This window comes from Plasmodium cynomolgi, chromosome 11, assembly GCF_000321355.1.
Source record: "Plasmodium cynomolgi strain B DNA, chromosome 11, whole genome shotgun sequence".
NCBI classification, from domain to species: Eukaryota; Apicomplexa; class Aconoidasida; order Haemosporida; family Plasmodiidae; genus Plasmodium; species Plasmodium cynomolgi.
This window is the reverse complement of record NC_020404.1, coordinates 282,935-299,096: the sequence shown is the minus strand read 5'-3', so window position 1 is coordinate 299,096 and position 16,162 is coordinate 282,935. Positions and strand designations below refer to the sequence as shown.

General features: G+C 40.2%; 4 protein-coding genes across 4 annotated transcripts; 3 read left to right on the top strand and 1 right to left on the bottom strand.

The window, feature by feature from the left end:
- Window positions 1–1,189: 1,189 nt before the first annotated feature.
- On the bottom strand, window positions 1,190–1,894 carry PCYB_111700 (hypothetical protein; the record flags this gene model as incomplete). Its single annotated transcript, XM_004223048.1, has 2 exons — window positions 1,190–1,232; window positions 1,260–1,894. The coding sequence occupies 2 exons, from the start codon at window positions 1,892–1,894 to the stop codon at window positions 1,190–1,192; spliced, it is 678 nt and encodes a 225-aa protein (XP_004223096.1).
- Window positions 1,895–2,781: 887 nt separating this feature from the next.
- On the top strand, window positions 2,782–4,821 carry PCYB_111690 (hypothetical protein; the record flags this gene model as incomplete). The annotated part of the gene is made up of 2 exons (XM_004223047.1): window positions 2,782–3,615; window positions 3,643–4,821. The coding sequence occupies 2 exons, from the start codon at window positions 2,782–2,784 to the stop codon at window positions 4,819–4,821; spliced, it is 2,013 nt and encodes a 670-aa protein (XP_004223095.1).
- A 1,413-nt stretch (window positions 4,822–6,234) lies between these two features.
- On the top strand, window positions 6,235–10,105 carry PCYB_111680 (hypothetical protein; the record flags this gene model as incomplete). The annotated part of the gene is made up of 12 exons (XM_004223046.1): window positions 6,235–7,170; window positions 7,355–7,467; window positions 7,686–7,777; window positions 7,887–7,997; window positions 8,165–8,286; window positions 8,492–8,538; window positions 8,664–8,806; window positions 8,980–9,057; window positions 9,202–9,280; window positions 9,415–9,539; window positions 9,680–9,744; window positions 9,929–10,105. The coding sequence occupies 12 exons, from the start codon at window positions 6,235–6,237 to the stop codon at window positions 10,103–10,105; spliced, it is 2,088 nt and encodes a 695-aa protein (XP_004223094.1).
- Window positions 10,106–12,814: 2,709 nt separating this feature from the next.
- PCYB_111670 (hypothetical protein) lies at window positions 12,815–13,357 on the top strand (the record flags this gene model as incomplete). The annotated part of the gene is made up of 2 exons (XM_004223045.1): window positions 12,815–12,913; window positions 12,983–13,357. The coding sequence occupies 2 exons, from the start codon at window positions 12,815–12,817 to the stop codon at window positions 13,355–13,357; spliced, it is 474 nt and encodes a 157-aa protein (XP_004223093.1).
- Window positions 13,358–16,162: the final 2,805 nt, after the last annotated feature.

Below are 16,162 nucleotides of genomic sequence, written 5' to 3'. Positions count from 1 at the left end.
ATTGAAAAGCTATTTGTCGCTTATTCCTTTGTTGCTAATGCGCAGACGTGTGTGTAAAAGCTTAACTTTTGATTTTCCCCGCGCGTTTTCCCCGTTTATAATAACTACGTTTGTTTTTATTTTAAAAATTATTTGTGTCTTTTTAACTGAGCCTGTGCAAATGGCACTGTAGGTATGTGGCTATGCTGCCGCGCGGTTTCCTATCAGTCATTCGGCAGGCGCGCCTTTTCGTGCAAAAGGGAGAAGAATGTGTAACGTTTTTGCTGACTCGTCTTTTTGTTGACTGCCATTTTGCTGACTGCCATTTTGTTGACTGCCATTTTGTTGACTGCCATTTTGTTGACTGCCATTTTGTTGACTGCCATTTTGTTGACTGCCATTTTGTTGACTGCCATTTTGCTGATTCGCTCTTTTGCCGCATTCCACCTTGTCCCGCTCCCTTCGGCCACTTCAGCACATTCAGAACACTCAGCACACTCAGCACATTCAGCACACTCAGCACATTCAGCTTTTTTTCCTTCACATGGGATAACAAAAGAATGACTTTGTTTGATACACCAAGTTGGAAAAAATGACGTGCAAAATAACTGTGGGGGGGATGACTTCATAAAAAAGAAGAGGAAGGAGAGGAGGAAAATGAAGAAGCAAAGGGCTTCCTCATTTACAGGGACCACACATGGGTTCCTCGCAGAATTCAGCGCACCCCATTAGTTGCATGCCATGCATGCCAATTTGCAGCCTTGCATATATCGATAACATTTCTTGGTTGTGAGAATTAGTAGTGCATTTGGTAGGTCATGCAACGGTATGACGGCATAGTTTCGATGATCACACAATCACAGCGATTCGCATGTGTGCCATATACAGCGCTGCAACGGTTTGCACATCCGTGTAGCACTACTGAGGGGATGGGAAATGCCCTTATCACAGTGTTCTTCTTGTCCTTGTTTCACAAATCTGAGGAATTATTTTGGTGAAATCCATCTCGATGAGGATTAAGATTGAACAAATTGGAGCTGTCGATTTTTTCCATTCATTTTAGCACAAACTTAGGACATGTTTTTAAATGATACAAAAAAAAAAAAAAAAGAATCTCTGTAGAGCGGGGATCCCTTTTGGCCTAGTGGTATTGCCCATTTTTTTTGGGAGTGGGCGGAAACGGAATGATAAACTGCCATGGTGGTGCTTCCTACCTCGCTTTAATTAAATATTTTTGAAGTTCCTGTTCATACCTTTGCATGTATAACAAATTGGCATACTCTAAATCGACTGTGTGAGAAAAATAGAAAAATTCTTCAAACTGTTTTTTTTTGTATAGCTGCAGCGGTTTGAACTTTCTGTTGTCGATCAATTTGATATGAGCTGAGGGAGGAAAGTGGCTGGCTAATTCTGTAGCCTGTTGATCATTTGAATCGGTATCTTCGTCTTTTTTAATTTCCGATTGGGTGTCTTTGACTATTCCATCGTCATGTTGCGTCACCGCTGCGTCAGTCTGTGCTGTTCCACTACTTGACGTGGTACCTTTCTGAGCATTATCCAAGGCCATCCTCGTATCTTGTCTTTTTTTCTCCTTCTTTCTATTTTCCCTCAAGATAACAAAACTCTTTGAGTGGAAAGTAGTGTGGTATGTGTACGAGGGGGGGATGGTTTTAATAAAATCGTGAAGCATAGCTGTAAGTATGTTAATATTATCATATATCACGTTTGACAAAATAATAATTTCGTTCTGTTCGTCATTCAAATTGGAGAACATGGAATCTTCTTTCGTTTCATAATTATTTAGTGGGTCTAGATGGGCTAAAACATTTTCGAGGTTTTTTAAAATTTCTTCCAATTTGTTGCCTACTTTGTCCAGCATGTCACAATTCTGCGTCAGCACATTTTCGTTTTGCATTTTAAGCAGGCAGTGGGGAGTCAAAGAGGGGGTACTCAGTTAGTATCCTTAAAGGGTAATGAAAAAAGAGGGGAAAAAAAAAAAGGGAGCTACAAAATGGGTACTATCAAAACAACGGTGATGGTGACCCCACTGAGTCATAAAAGAATTTGAAGTAACAGAAGTGCAAAGTGTTCCCTGAGCATATTCATTTTGGAAAAAAAAAAAAAGGAACCAGATATTATGTGGGGAAGTCGAACTGGGAGAAAGAGAGTCGTCATTAATACTGCTGTACGACAAGGGGAGCGGCAAAACGGAGAAAGCAGAAACGATGTTGAGAGTGGCTGTAAAAGAAGCATTTAAAAGTGCATATCGTGCGTGGATGTAGGCATGCGTGCCTGTATTTATGCATACATTCGTGTACAATTTTGCCTTATTTGTGAATTAAACTGTGTGAGGCGCTGCCCATTCGAAATCTTTGCACTTCGTGAGTAGGGCATTAACTACCGATCGTAGTGTGCTCGCAATTTTAGGAAAAAAAAAAATATAATAATAAATACATATTAAACCCACTTTGGAGAAGTGCCAAATGCAACCGAGAGTGACCCGCTTAAGTGAAGCGGGGAAAGGGAAATGCTAGGAAGGCCTCAAGTGTGAGAGTCACTTGGGTGGGGAACAAAAATAACGTGGGGCACCCTAAAGAAAGTGCCCAAGTCACCGAAGCAAACACCACTCAATTAATAGCGCAAATTACCCTGCAACGCAACGAAGGATGCAATAATGAGCTGTGTGCGGCACGAGGTAAAAGAAGACCCCGCAAGGAAAAACCAGCTAACGGGGAAGTGCATATTTGTTCGCAGCCTAAGAGGGGAGATCTACCTTCCCACCCCCTTCTGGAAATACACAAAATGAGGAAATTCACCTTAGTAATAATCCTCACAGTGGTTGTAATAACGACGTGCATGTATTCGTTGAAGAGGGCCGCCCCTAAGCAGAGTCTCCACATTTTGGAGAAGAGAAAGAAATGGTATTTTGTGAGATACCCCAAAACAAAGGACCATATAAGAAGTACCATCCTAAGGAGGAAAGAAAATTTCCATATGAAGATCTACGGAAAAGACCACAGAAATCCACACCTGGCATACGAATATGTAAATAAAATAATTGAGAACAAAAAGTACGAAGTGAGCAAACTGTTAGAAGAAAATTTTGAAGAAGACAACCCTCTACAGATCAGAATGAAATATTTACAACACACGATGAATAATAAATTGTCGGAGAGTCTTAAGAGGACAAGTCCAGATGAGAAACACAGATTGTCCATGGTAGCTGACATGAAGAGAAAAATATTTTGCAGTGTCGCTAGAAAGGAGGAGGGAGGGAAACACCCCACGGTAGATGAAGTAATAACCGAAGAGGGAAAATCCCAAACGGAGGTAAGCACTGGAAAATATACCGAAAAAAGAAGACGCATATGGAAGGAAGAAAATTACATGTATCAAAATAATTTTCTCAATTTAGCGAACCCAGGCAATGTCAGTATGATGCTCCACGAAATAGGGTTCGACGTGCTGATAGTCAATATAGATAATCTGTCCGCCCAGGGTAATTTAAACGATTTATGTGATGTGATTGGGAGCTCGAGAAAGTTGCCCCGAAATGTGCGTCCTGCAGTAGTGGTGGATGATGTGATAATTCACCCCATTCAAATTGCTCTAGCAGTGGAGAACAAAGCAGATGGGGTTATTTTAAATTTATCCTATTTAAAGAATGACCTAGAAGATATGCTAAACTATTGTGTTAACTTAGGCACTCAAGCAATTGTAGAGGTACACGATTACAACGATATTTACTTTGCCACTCAGTGTGGGAGCTACATACTAATGATTAACGAATTCGATTTTTTGAATAATCAATATGAGTACAATCATGCGATAAAGGCTATCAGCTACAGCATCCCTGAGTTAATTACCATTGCTAAAATTAATGTGGATGATTTAAATTATGTACACAAGTTAGGTAGTCTAGGTTATGACAGCATATGTTTAGAAAAGAAGCTAGTGGATAATGATTTGCCCAATTTTGTTGAGGGTTGTAAGAGTTGGAATGCTCCTCACAAAACACTGCTCTATATGAATAGGAACAATTATTTGAAAAATTTTCTAACTTATACGAATAATCCATCGGGGGAAACACACAAGGACATTACGGACAATTTGAAGAAAATCTACGATGATAAGAATCTGCAAAATAGGACTTCTCACGAGCTTTTGAAAAATTACGAAAGGGATTTTATCGATGCGGTAGAGGAGGGAGCACCTGGGCAGTCGAGCGATCCACAACACACACAGCAGGGGAGGACAGACCCACTTGGAACGGGAGATAAACCAAATGGTAATAATAACCCCTTGGTGGAAGAAGGAGAAAAGCTAAAGGATAACCTCCTAACGAGTGACGAAAAGAAAATCGTGCAAAATTTTAAAAGGGAAAAAAAAAGAGAACTATTCCTTCTGAACCAAATGAAAGACATCATAAAGCAAGTGGATGATCAGTGCAAAAATTACGACTCCTTTTCTGAAGAAGAAAATAAAAAGAAGGAAGAAAATTTGGAAACCCTTTTGGAAAACTTTACCAAAATGGATAAAAATTTTTTAAGAGGGTTTTTTTCAGATGAAGAAATTAAGAACATAGAGAATAGTATTAAGAAGTCCATTCAGCAAAAGGAGAAAATCGAAAAGGGGGAAATAAACATTGACGATAACAGTGTGGCTAGGGACATTTATGGCATTCCGACTAACCAGGGGGAAGACTTTGACATTTCGAAACTGACCAAGGAGTTTTTTGACAACGATTCCGGGGGGGAGAAACTGTCGGATGGGGGTTCACAGAAAAAATTAGGGGGTGATTCCTCAGATGGGGCATCTTCCAGGGGGGTGGACTCGCAGTAGTTAGAAGTTTAAGTTTGTCCTGTTTAGCCGTGAGGACATTACTTCGATTAAGTGTACTTTTTTTTTTCTGCCTAAATTGTGCCCATTCGAGCTGCTGCTGATCGAGATGTGCGCTTCCAGCTCGAATATGCAAGGCCGTCCTTAATTTTTGCGAAAATGGCAGTGTGTCCTACTGAATTTAACCTGGCTCCTTTTTTTTGTTTTTTTTGTCCTACACTTGGTGTGGAAAGCACGTCCACTGGGTGGGTACATCTTTGTTGGTTCTTCAAGCGTTTGTTTGTCCCTTACGGGGTCTGAATTTTTTTTTTTTTGCACTTTGTTTTGCTTAATTTAATGACACCCTTCACCACGGTGAAGCCATTAAGACACACATTTTTCTGCTTGACCAAAAAGTGAAAGCATCACAAGTGGGACTTGTCCGAACGAGTAGGGGAATTCCCGCAAGCTTACACTTTGGCGGTCCCATTTTTACGCCGGCACGAATTACACATGCAACGGTGGAGTAATCCGTAGGGACTGTTTCCGACTTGTGAGGTGCCGACGGGAAATAAAAAAAAAAATGCCAAATGGTTAAACTGTTGGATGGCCAAATGGTTAAACTGTTGGATGGCCAAATGGTTAAACTGCTGGATGGCTAAATGGGGAACAAATGTGGAGAACATGGAGGGAAGAGATCACATGGACCAGGCAGCTAAGTCTACTTTGCGAGACGCTCAACCGAATGTAGAAATTTTTACAAATTCTACTTTCTGTCGCAATTTTTAAAGCTCAAGATGGAAGACGACCAACATGACAATATTGTGCTACTCGTTTTTAGGGGCAGGTATCTCATTTTTGTCGAAGGGTTTTTTCCTTCAACTGGGCAGAAATTGGTACAGCTTCTTGGCAGCGTAGTTGGGTAGCAAATTATGGCGAACGGAAATATATTCGAAAAGGAAACAACTGAAATGGAGGGGTAGCGCTATGTTACATGTCTACTCTGGGGGAAGGCGCAAAAAAGAAAAAGAAAAACCTAATAAATAAATTAACATATTAACAAATTAACAAACAAATAAGCAAATTAACAAATTAACAAATAAATTGACAAAATAGAAATGTAAAAAAATTGCAATCATGTAGAGGAAAAAAAAAATAATAACTTATTCCCCCCAAGTGCGCACGCATGTACATAATCATGCCCTTTTTTGCAAAGCAAAAAGGTGTATAAGACAAAGAGTGAAAAAAAAAAAAAAGGAGACATATGCATTTGTACATTTTACCCACACATGCGTGTACGCATTGTAGGCGCAGCCCTGATTGATCAAATTAAAACAAAAAAGAGTGTAAAAAAAGTAGGAAAAAAAATAGGAAAAAAAATAGGAAAAAAATATAGGAAAAAAAAAAAAAACGGGTGTGCATCACCAAAGGGTAACTATGACGCATATCTACATTGTTATAATATTAATTGTGCAGCTAAAAGTGTGGACAGAATGCAGATTCAAGTACGCCAGTAACACGGAGTTACTGGTGGAGAGGGTTAAGAGGGGGAAACAGGCCATGGACGAAATTTTGAGGGCGAAGAAAAAGGCTGAGGTGGAGTACGAAGAAAAGAGAAAAAAGAGCAGAAAATCGAAAGGCACAAAAAGTGGACGCGCTGGAAGAGTTACAAACGGTGGCCAAAATGATCGAGGCGGTCAGGGAAGAGATGACGATCAGGACGGAGGTGACGATCAGGATGACAACATATACGTAAGGGAAATAAAATGTTACGAGTACGTACTGAACCAGTTAAACAGCCTAAACGTATACAACTGCAACGAAATAAATGAAAATAATAAATCCATGCTAGCCTTAGCCAAAACCAAGTGCCTTTTTGTAAAATCGGTGAGAAGCTTTCCGGACGAAAAATCAGGCTGCATATTAAACCCAAAGAAATTGAACAAACTACAAATATATCTTTACAACAACAATTTGTTTGACCAATTTAAAAATGAAAATTTTGCCAAAATGTTAAGTCTAGATGAGTTAAGGAAGATAGAAAAAACGAAAAATCCTTGCCTTGGTGATACTGCAAGTGAAGGGGGAATATATGAGTCTATCTCGAGTGACGATTTTTTGTCGAGCGTTGAAAAGGAATCAATGTATCCTAGTGGTGACAAAATAACTCCAGAGAGCAACCCACCACGTGACCATATCGACTTGAAAAATATGTTGTGCGAAAATTTAAAATACAAAATTGTAACGAATTGCACAACCAGCGATAGCATGTCCGATACCGCCTTTCAGATTTATCACTCCGAGTTAAACCACATCGACGACATTTGTTTCTACATACAGTCATCTGAGTGGAATAGGCGAACGGATGCAAATGTACGTGCTTGTGAAGAAGGCCCCATCAGTGCGCTGATGGACTGATAAGTGGCTAAATGAGTGGGCTCACGTGCGTGTCTACAGAAGTGTGTGTTTATATTTACGCACCCATACGTATGCACATGTGCACGCGCCTTTTATCCCTCCCCTTTGCACGCACCAACCGCGGACCCCAAACGGATAGATTAACCGACTAGCGGAGACCTCCGTAAACATCACCAGGCAGATGACGACCAATTTGGAGAACATGAAGTTAATAGAGCACGCGCAGGTGAAGCAGATCGAAAATACGAATAGGTAACCAAACCGGAGTTGTATGCAAGAACAACTACGCATCAGAGGGGAGATCACATGGGGTTTCCCCCTTGCCCTTTTTTTTTGGCTCCACTTCGGTGCAGTGTGATCCGATGCAGTGTGATCCGGTGCAGTGTGATCCGTTCCAGTGACCCACTCCAGTGACCCGCTCCAGTTCGTTTCACTTCCTGCATGCCCCCACACCCCTTTCACTTACGCAGATTCGACAATTTCTTAAAAGGCCTCAAGAATGACTTCAGTGAGGTTATACAAATTTTATTAAAAATAAAGAAGCACCATGAGTCTATTACTAGTAAACAAAAACGCAGCAACAAAAAGAAGTTCGCCTTTTTTAAAAGAAATCACAATTTTAAGATGGTAATTTTTTTTTTTTTTTTTTTTTCCCTCTAAACCATTTGCAGAATTTGTAACAGCTTTTAAGATGCTCATGATGTACCTGTTGGTACTGCTCCTTGTTCTGTTCATTACTTCTCGGAGTTATGCGTCAAATAGCCGAAGAAAAATTATATCTTGTAAGGGAAAGAAGTAGAGTCACTCTCGTTGGGGGCTTCCCATAGTAGAAGGCGCACCGCATGTGCGTTGCACGTCTACAGTTTAATATGCATAATTGTGCCTGGCTACTATTTACATGTGCCTGTCTAATAAACAGTGTCTCATTGAGCCCCTCCCACCACGTCAGGCGTTCTCTTTTGCTGTTTAACCGAACTGGTCTTCAAAAGGATCATTGCGCTGATCAGGAATTATGCGTTCCTAAGAGTCAGCGAGAATTTAGTCAGTCACTCAGTGAAGGGGATCCGATACGTAAAAAGGAGGGAAAATTAAAAAATAAAGAAAACGTGAAAATGGACAAATGCGATACGGGCATATTTTCCAACGCAAACTCAGATGCAAACGAATGCCCATTTTTACCCTCCGAAATCGCCGGACAGTGTACCCATTTCGCTCACATTCTATGGGCTTCATCCATTTTTTTTTTTATCACCCCCCCGCGCCCCATTCCTTTTAGACATTCGTTTTAATTGGCATAAAAGTATTAATCAGCGCCATAGTAACGTAAAAAGGGAAATTTTTCATTTAAGTAGACCTTGCCGTGAGGCACATAGCCAAGTCGCTAACGTGTCTTCAACTTTTTGCTTTCCGATTTTTCATTTGCCTCTTCACCTTTCTACCCCCTTCAGTTACAAAGAGCCAGTGAAAATCATCGAGGAAGAACTGAAGTACATAAAAAAACTTGTGGAAAAAAATGAACAATGTCGAAACAGCTTTAGGGACATCAAAAGGCAAAACGAAATAATCGATCGCAGTGTGGACCAAGAAACGGGTAAGACGACATGTTAAGAAGAAAAAGAAAAAAAAAATACTCAGAAAAATTCTGAACGGTACATAATTTTTTTTTATAACATTCATTTTAACTCATTAAAAAGGAAGAGCCAATCATTTTTGAAGCAATTCCAAGTTTGCCATTTTTTTTTTTTTTTGTTAACTCTCTCGCAGTTAATGTCCTAAACTTGTGGCTAAATTATAATGATTATCTTGATTCATTATACCTGGAGGACGAAGACTTCGCAATAAGTAGGGATAGTTGCATTTGGAGAGAACATTCTCCCGTCCCTCTTTTGTGCAAAAATGTTAACATGTAGAGGTGTACATATCTTCATGTGTTTGCATGAAAGCCTCATTATTCAATGCACCCCAATGGAACTGAAACAATTTTAGGTTCCCATAGTGACACGGAAATTAACAGCTCAGACACGTCACTGGCTAGCGAGGAGATGCCACCCGAGGAAATTGAGGAGTAACAATAAAATGACTAAATCATGGGGGCACATAACAAATTGAAGCGCATTAATGTTGAAAGGGCAACGCGAAGAAGAGACTGCTACTAACTCACCCATTCGTTTTTTCATCTGTGCCCTTTTTTCTACTCAGGTTAAATGAAGACCCCATCGGAATAAGAATAAAATCGATGCACAGAAAAAATCGGCCGCTGTTTTTCCACTACTTCCCGTCGCCAACGAATATTAAGGCGTACACAGAGAGCCCCATATCTTTTGGTAAGAAGAGCAGCCATCGCGTGTTCACAAAAAAGTGGATGTGCGCAGGCAAGAACGATTGGCTAAAATGGGCTGAAAAAGGAAACGACTAAATTGGACATGTGCCCCTCCCCCCTGTTCATCACCTTTTTGCACCACAGCGAATATCATAGAGCACAATCACAACGAAATGATGCGCCTACGGGAGGACAGAATGCGGGATTTTGTAATAAACGAAAAAAATATATATAAAAATAAATAAAATAAAATAAAATAAAATAATCGAAGAAAATACTTGCATGTTTTGAAGATATGTCCCTGTGTTTATTCCACCAGAGGGACAACGGTAGACACACAATCCGTTTAGCAATTGTGCCACATGGCGAATTCATCATTTGCCATTTTGCTAGGACAACGACGAAGGGGAGAACAATCACGTGTACAATCATGTGGAAGAACTGACCGAAGACGTGAACAATAGAACTAAACTCCTCGAGAGTGATAAAGAAAATGAGACATGCAATTTATACGACTTGGCAGAAGACGACACGAAGGTAAATAAGTTTTTCTCCTTGGATGGTATATAATTTTTCCGCACGGTAATATGTTTTGAGAACCGCGGCCGCATGGCTGCAGCATGTTCTTCTGTGGATGCATTAACAAAGCCAGAACAACGAGAAATGCATATAGTGGCAAAGGGTGCAAACTTACTGTGCCCATAAAATGTCACAAGCACCGTACATGCTCTCCATACCTATGAACAAATTCGTTTTTCTATTGAATTTTTAAATTACGGGACGTACCCTTACAACCAATATTTGGACAGAAAGGGTAGCGGCTGCCCAATTTGTATGAGAGTACACGTAAATCTTTCTTATAGCTCATTTGATATGTGTTTTTTTTTTTCTTTTTTCATTTCGCGTGGCACGTAGCCCACCATTTGTCAAACGTGTTTGTTACGTGTAGCCGATTATTCCCTTGTTGCAGTTTTCTCGACATGCGCTTCGCTAATCTTAGTTGCATGTGAAGGGGGGCGCGCAATTGTATACATACATACGTAAATACATCATACGTACTTACATACATACGTACTTACATACATACGTACATATATATACACACGCAAAAAGTTCTTCCCATTTTTAAGCAATTACGCGCGTATGCAAGAATGTCCCTATGCGGGAATACCCATATTCGCCTGTACGTATATCAGACCAAACAGCTGGTAAGAATGGGTAATGATTTACCATAGGTATCCCTTGATCACAATTAACAGTACCCATCTTTGCTTGGCCCTACTATGCGGCGATGCACACACATTGTAGTAACTTCTCTCAGATTTGTTTAACAAAAATAAATTACCAAGTAGGATGGTGACATGTAGCCACAAATTGGTATGAAGTTTTGTTACATTGGTGTGGCTCGCACACACACAGAGCGGTAGGCGGAATCATGCAAAGATTAACCACGCACATGATACCCTCCTCTCATTTCGCCTATTAAAAGTATGACAGAATTATGCGTGTTAACGCAACTGGGGGATGGGGGAGGAAGGTGAACAAAGATGCACACACTTTATATGAATGATATAATTCTTCTCCTTTGGGGAAAAGGTCTTCATTTGGTGGGCATATTATAAGCCGTTCGTAATTGGCTGAGTGTTAGTCAGGCTTAGAAGAGTGCCACTAAGATTTAAATATTGCTATTCGGAACATTCACGTAATACTTTCCCTCTCCTTTGCTTTGGTTTGCCCCCTCTGCTTCGGCCTGTTAACCGTGCTCTGCTTTTCTACCCCTTTCTGATCACACTCTGTTGGTGGATACACTTGAAATGGAACTTTTTAAGCTCAGCGCGATCGCATGATAGTCCTAACCATCGCGCAACTTACCTCCTCCTAGACGTGTGAAGGGGGCAAAGAAAACAGAGAAATGGGGACTCTTTTTACCAAACGGGGTTTTTTCATTTAAAAAAAAAGAAAGCGCGACCAGTTATATGCATAAGTATGAACATGTACATATATTACCTATATGTATATGTACCTATATGTACTATATTATGTATATAATAAATGCTTAATAGCAGGGGCGGAAAAGAAATATAAAACGCTCGGAACAAAATGTCAAACATAGCACGCTTACGCGCAAATAGGCAAAAAAAAAAAAAAATGTGCGTGCGGCGGCACTGCGCGTGGCATGCAAATGTAAACATAACATTACCTGTTCAAGCATAAAAACGTGTGACGTACGATATGATTGCCTAAAAAAAAAAACAAAAAATGGGCATAAAACTTTGTACATACATACAATGAACAACACGGAAGCATTTTGCTATTTCCAAACTGCCTCTTCTTCGCTTGTTTAATTTTTTTCTTTTATTTTGACATTTTATTTTTAAAGCATACCTTTGAACAGATGTGAAATTAACGCTCAAAGCTAATAAGCAAAGGAGAAAAAAAAAAAAATAAAAAAATATATAATATATGTATGTATATTTGCAAAAAAAAAAAAAACTTGCCAAAAAAGTGCCTACCCAAATGCGAATAAATAATAAACATTTTAACAAGAACAGTATAACATAATAGCAAAGAAAAAGGAAGATTTATTTTATTGCATTATTTTACTTCATTTTATTACCTTTTTTTTTTTTGCATTTATTTTATTGCATATATACAAATTAGCGAAACATATGAGATTTTAGAAGAAATTTACAATTTTGCAGTTCCATTTTTGTTTTATATTTTAAAGGGTTTTTATTGTATTATGAGTATGCCCCCCCCCAATTCATCTTTCCCCATTTTATTCCCCTAAGCGAACTTTTTTATTTTATCAGTTCGAGCATATCATATTGTTACGCACGTGTTTGTACTGTACAGTTATATGAGTTGAGTTCGATTTATTAATAGGGAACGAGCATCTCCCCCCTTTTTTTTTTATGTCTCATATTATGCGCTTCATTTCGTGTTTACGTGCATATTTGTGGCAAGAAGGGTAAGAGTAACCACCCCTTGTGCGAAAAGCAGTGTATATAATTGCGTATGTATATGTGCCCAAGCCAGGGACACAACCCCGGTCGCCTAATCCTCACACGGTAGCAGACACCTTTAGAGGTATTTATCTGAAGAGATACAGCAGTTGCAGCGATTGTGATAGTTGAGATAGTTGTGATAGTTGAGATAGTTGTGATATTTGAGATAGTTGTGATAATTGTCATAGTTGTCATAGTTGTGATAGTTTTGGTAACTTTTTTTAAGTACCTGCCCAACTTCCCCTTTTTACTTTTTGCATTAACGGAGAAGATGAATTTGAACTCAAAGAACATCGTGAACCTGTCGATATTCGCGTCGATAAACGCACTGTACATTCTGCTGTACATTTTCAACCAAACATTTCTGCAAGTAATATGCACACTATGCATTTTGCTCCTCCTGTTAAGCGGGCTACTTGTATTTTTGCAAGTACATAAGGTGTCAGATTATAAGGAGAGTGACAAGTTGGAGATAGTATCGAAGGAAATGATCGAGAGCTGTATCATGTACATATATGAGTTGATAAATGACAAATTGACGTTAGTAAGAAAATATTTATTGTGGACCAACCGAATGGAGAATGTGACACTAATTATTGTGATTTACTCTGTGGGTAATTTCCTCTCCTTTGTAAATTTCAGTGTTCTTTTTTACATGGTCACTTGGGCCATATTTTTATATAACCATATTAACAATGTATATATTACGAAGATTTGCGAATTGGCTTATCCCTATTATGTTGACTTGAGGGACCAGGCCAAGTACATGTTCGATAACATCCCCAAGTTGAAGCACATAAAGAAAACCATTTAACTTCGTGTCGCTGGGTGGTGGTGTATATATGTATCGAAATGTTTGTTTCGGGGGGGCACACACGTATGGGCGTAGGTATGCAGATGAGGATGTGGACGGCGTAGAAGAAGCTTGTCGCAGCTTGATGCTGAGAAAATGCTGCCCAACAATGAGAGCAGTTCCGTGCATACTTGAATTGGCACACTTGGAAGGATGAACGCGTTCCATGAGTTTATAGACATGTGAGAATTGAGTCCCACACAAGTATCATTAGCAATGTTCAGCGTGAGTAGTGAAGAGGGAAAAAGATCATGCGCAGGGTTATCTTTATAAATAAGAAAAAAAAAAAAATCTTTGTTGTTGTGCACGCATAGGTCTGGGAACCCACTTAAAATACGCACAAATTTTGCACACCTTCCACCCCTGTGTACCAGCCGCATACAGGCGCTTGTGCCTACCCCGTGGAGCCTTCGTTTTTCACGCACCCTGTCACGCAAATCACGGCCCCCAAAGGAAGAAAAAAATAAGCAAGCAAGCAAGCGAGCAAGCGAGCAAACAAATAAACAGATACGTTACACCTTGCATACATATGCAGATCGCCTTTGTTTTACCCATTTATTTATCGCGACAATTTACGTCCCATGTGCTGCATTCCATGTTAATTTTCTTCCCATCTTGTTTCCACTTTTTTTTTTTTTTTTTTTTTTTGCATCCTCCCCCTCGCTGCTCATGCACACATTTATTATATGACCATGATAATGCATATAATTATACATCACACATTTATAACAAATTTCAATTTAAAAATGAAAATAAAAATAAAAAAGGATTTTTTTAATTTTACCAACATATGTTACAGTTACGAAAGTGGGGTTCATTGTGGGCCATATGCGTTCTGCCCATTTGTAAGCTCGATTGCGAAGGTGAGCAAAAACGGTGGCTGCATTTTGCAGGTGGCGCGTAGGAAAGCTTTTGCGAAGTACGTGAAGTGCGCGCTTTGTAAAGGTGCCATTTCGATCGTTCCCATTTTAATAGTTCCCGTTTTGATCATTCCCATTTTGATCGTTCCCATTTTGATCGCTCCCATTTTGATCGTTCCCGTTTTGATATGCATATTTAGGCGTTGTGAAAGGAAAAGGGGAAAAAAGATTTGTGCGCAAGTGCGCAAAATGGCGCCACCCCATTGAGTATAGAACAGTGCAGTTACCAAAATGAACAACTTGCATCTGTTCATTCGTTCGTGTGAGTGTGTTTAAGATTCACTTCTTTGGAGAAGGAATTACAATCCGAGCAAAGTTACCTCAAATTGTGGTTCACCTGCTTGGCATAACATGCATGCACCTATACATGTTTAGGAAGACGCTGTTTAGGCGTCTCTTTTTGTGTACAGTTGGACTGCGAAATAGGATGGAGTAAAATCTGTTAGAGGGGTTACACATTTGTCTGTTCAAAAACGAACGGGGGGAGAAATATCAACTGTTCTACGTTGCGCAGCCTCAGCGGGGTAAGCTCCCACAGGAAGGTAACCACGATGGCGTAGACTCCCCATATTCCAACCATAGCAACGTAAGCTGGGACGGACAGGCAAGCGAAAAGGGGGCTAACACTGCGTGCGCGTAACGTGTACATGAACATATACATAAGCATAGATCTCCTCCCCTCCATTGTGCGGCTTCTTTTTACCCTGGATGGCAAACATCGTTGTGGCCGATACACGCCGTTACAGTAGTGCGCACCTTCTTTAATGTTGTAGCAGCCGTAATGGTGGCAAGCGAAAGAACGGCATGTGCATTTTTTCCTTTTAAAAAATTTATGTGGCGTCGGTTAGTGTGCCATTTGTAGGGACAATCATGTATGTACTACATTTGGTGAACGATTTGTTCCTTTTCCTTCTCGAGTTGACAGTCTGACAGTGCTTCTATGTCTGTTTAACCCGTCAGAGTACCCGCTTAGCGGAAAGGGGTAGAATTCGTCTTTGCCTTCTTTCAGGCATATGTAGTAGGGATACGTAAGATGGGGGACAACTTAAACGTAACAGCACAAGGCAATTGCGTCAATGGCGGCAGAGCAGTAATAGTATGCGGCAAGCGAATTCGAGGGGGTTGCAGCTGAAGAGGGCGTGTGGGCCAACTCGCAAAAGGTATGCAGTATGCAAAAGAGGGAATACTCAAACGGACGACGTAGTATGCTCATATATATGGCAGAGAGAGCGCATGGTCTGACGGTCGGCATCCCTTTTCCCCCCTCTGCAAGTGTACTCTATGGCTAAAAAAAAAAAAATCACAACGAAACGCGGCACGCAAAAAATGAAGCTTGAAAAAGGCCAGGAATAATGTACATGCGAATAGTGCACATAAGAGGAGGCACTTCGCATGGGGCATGCCTTTAGAGTATAATTAAAAGAAGTAGGGCGAATGAGCAGCTCCAGAGGAGGAAATAAAATCCCATATGTGGATTTTGCTTGCCCTTGTGGCGGAAAAAAAGTACATGCGCAAATGCGTACGTAAAGGCGTACATACGTATACGTATACTTCTTATGTACGTATTTATTCCCCAGTGCGCGTTTCTGCTTGTCGCGTACCCTACGCAGAGGAATGCTGAAAGAAGAGCTCCCAACGAAGTGAGCGGCCGTTAGGTTGACCAAAAATAGGCAGAGGTATATATGCACAAATTTGAGGAAAGGCACAAGAGGGGGATTTTTTCCGACAAAGTTGCCGCATGTTGAGCTGGTATGCGAGCCCCCCTGGAGGAGCCTGAAAAGGAAGACAACAAAAGAGAAAAAAAAAACACATACATATGGTATACATGTACATATAAATATGTAAA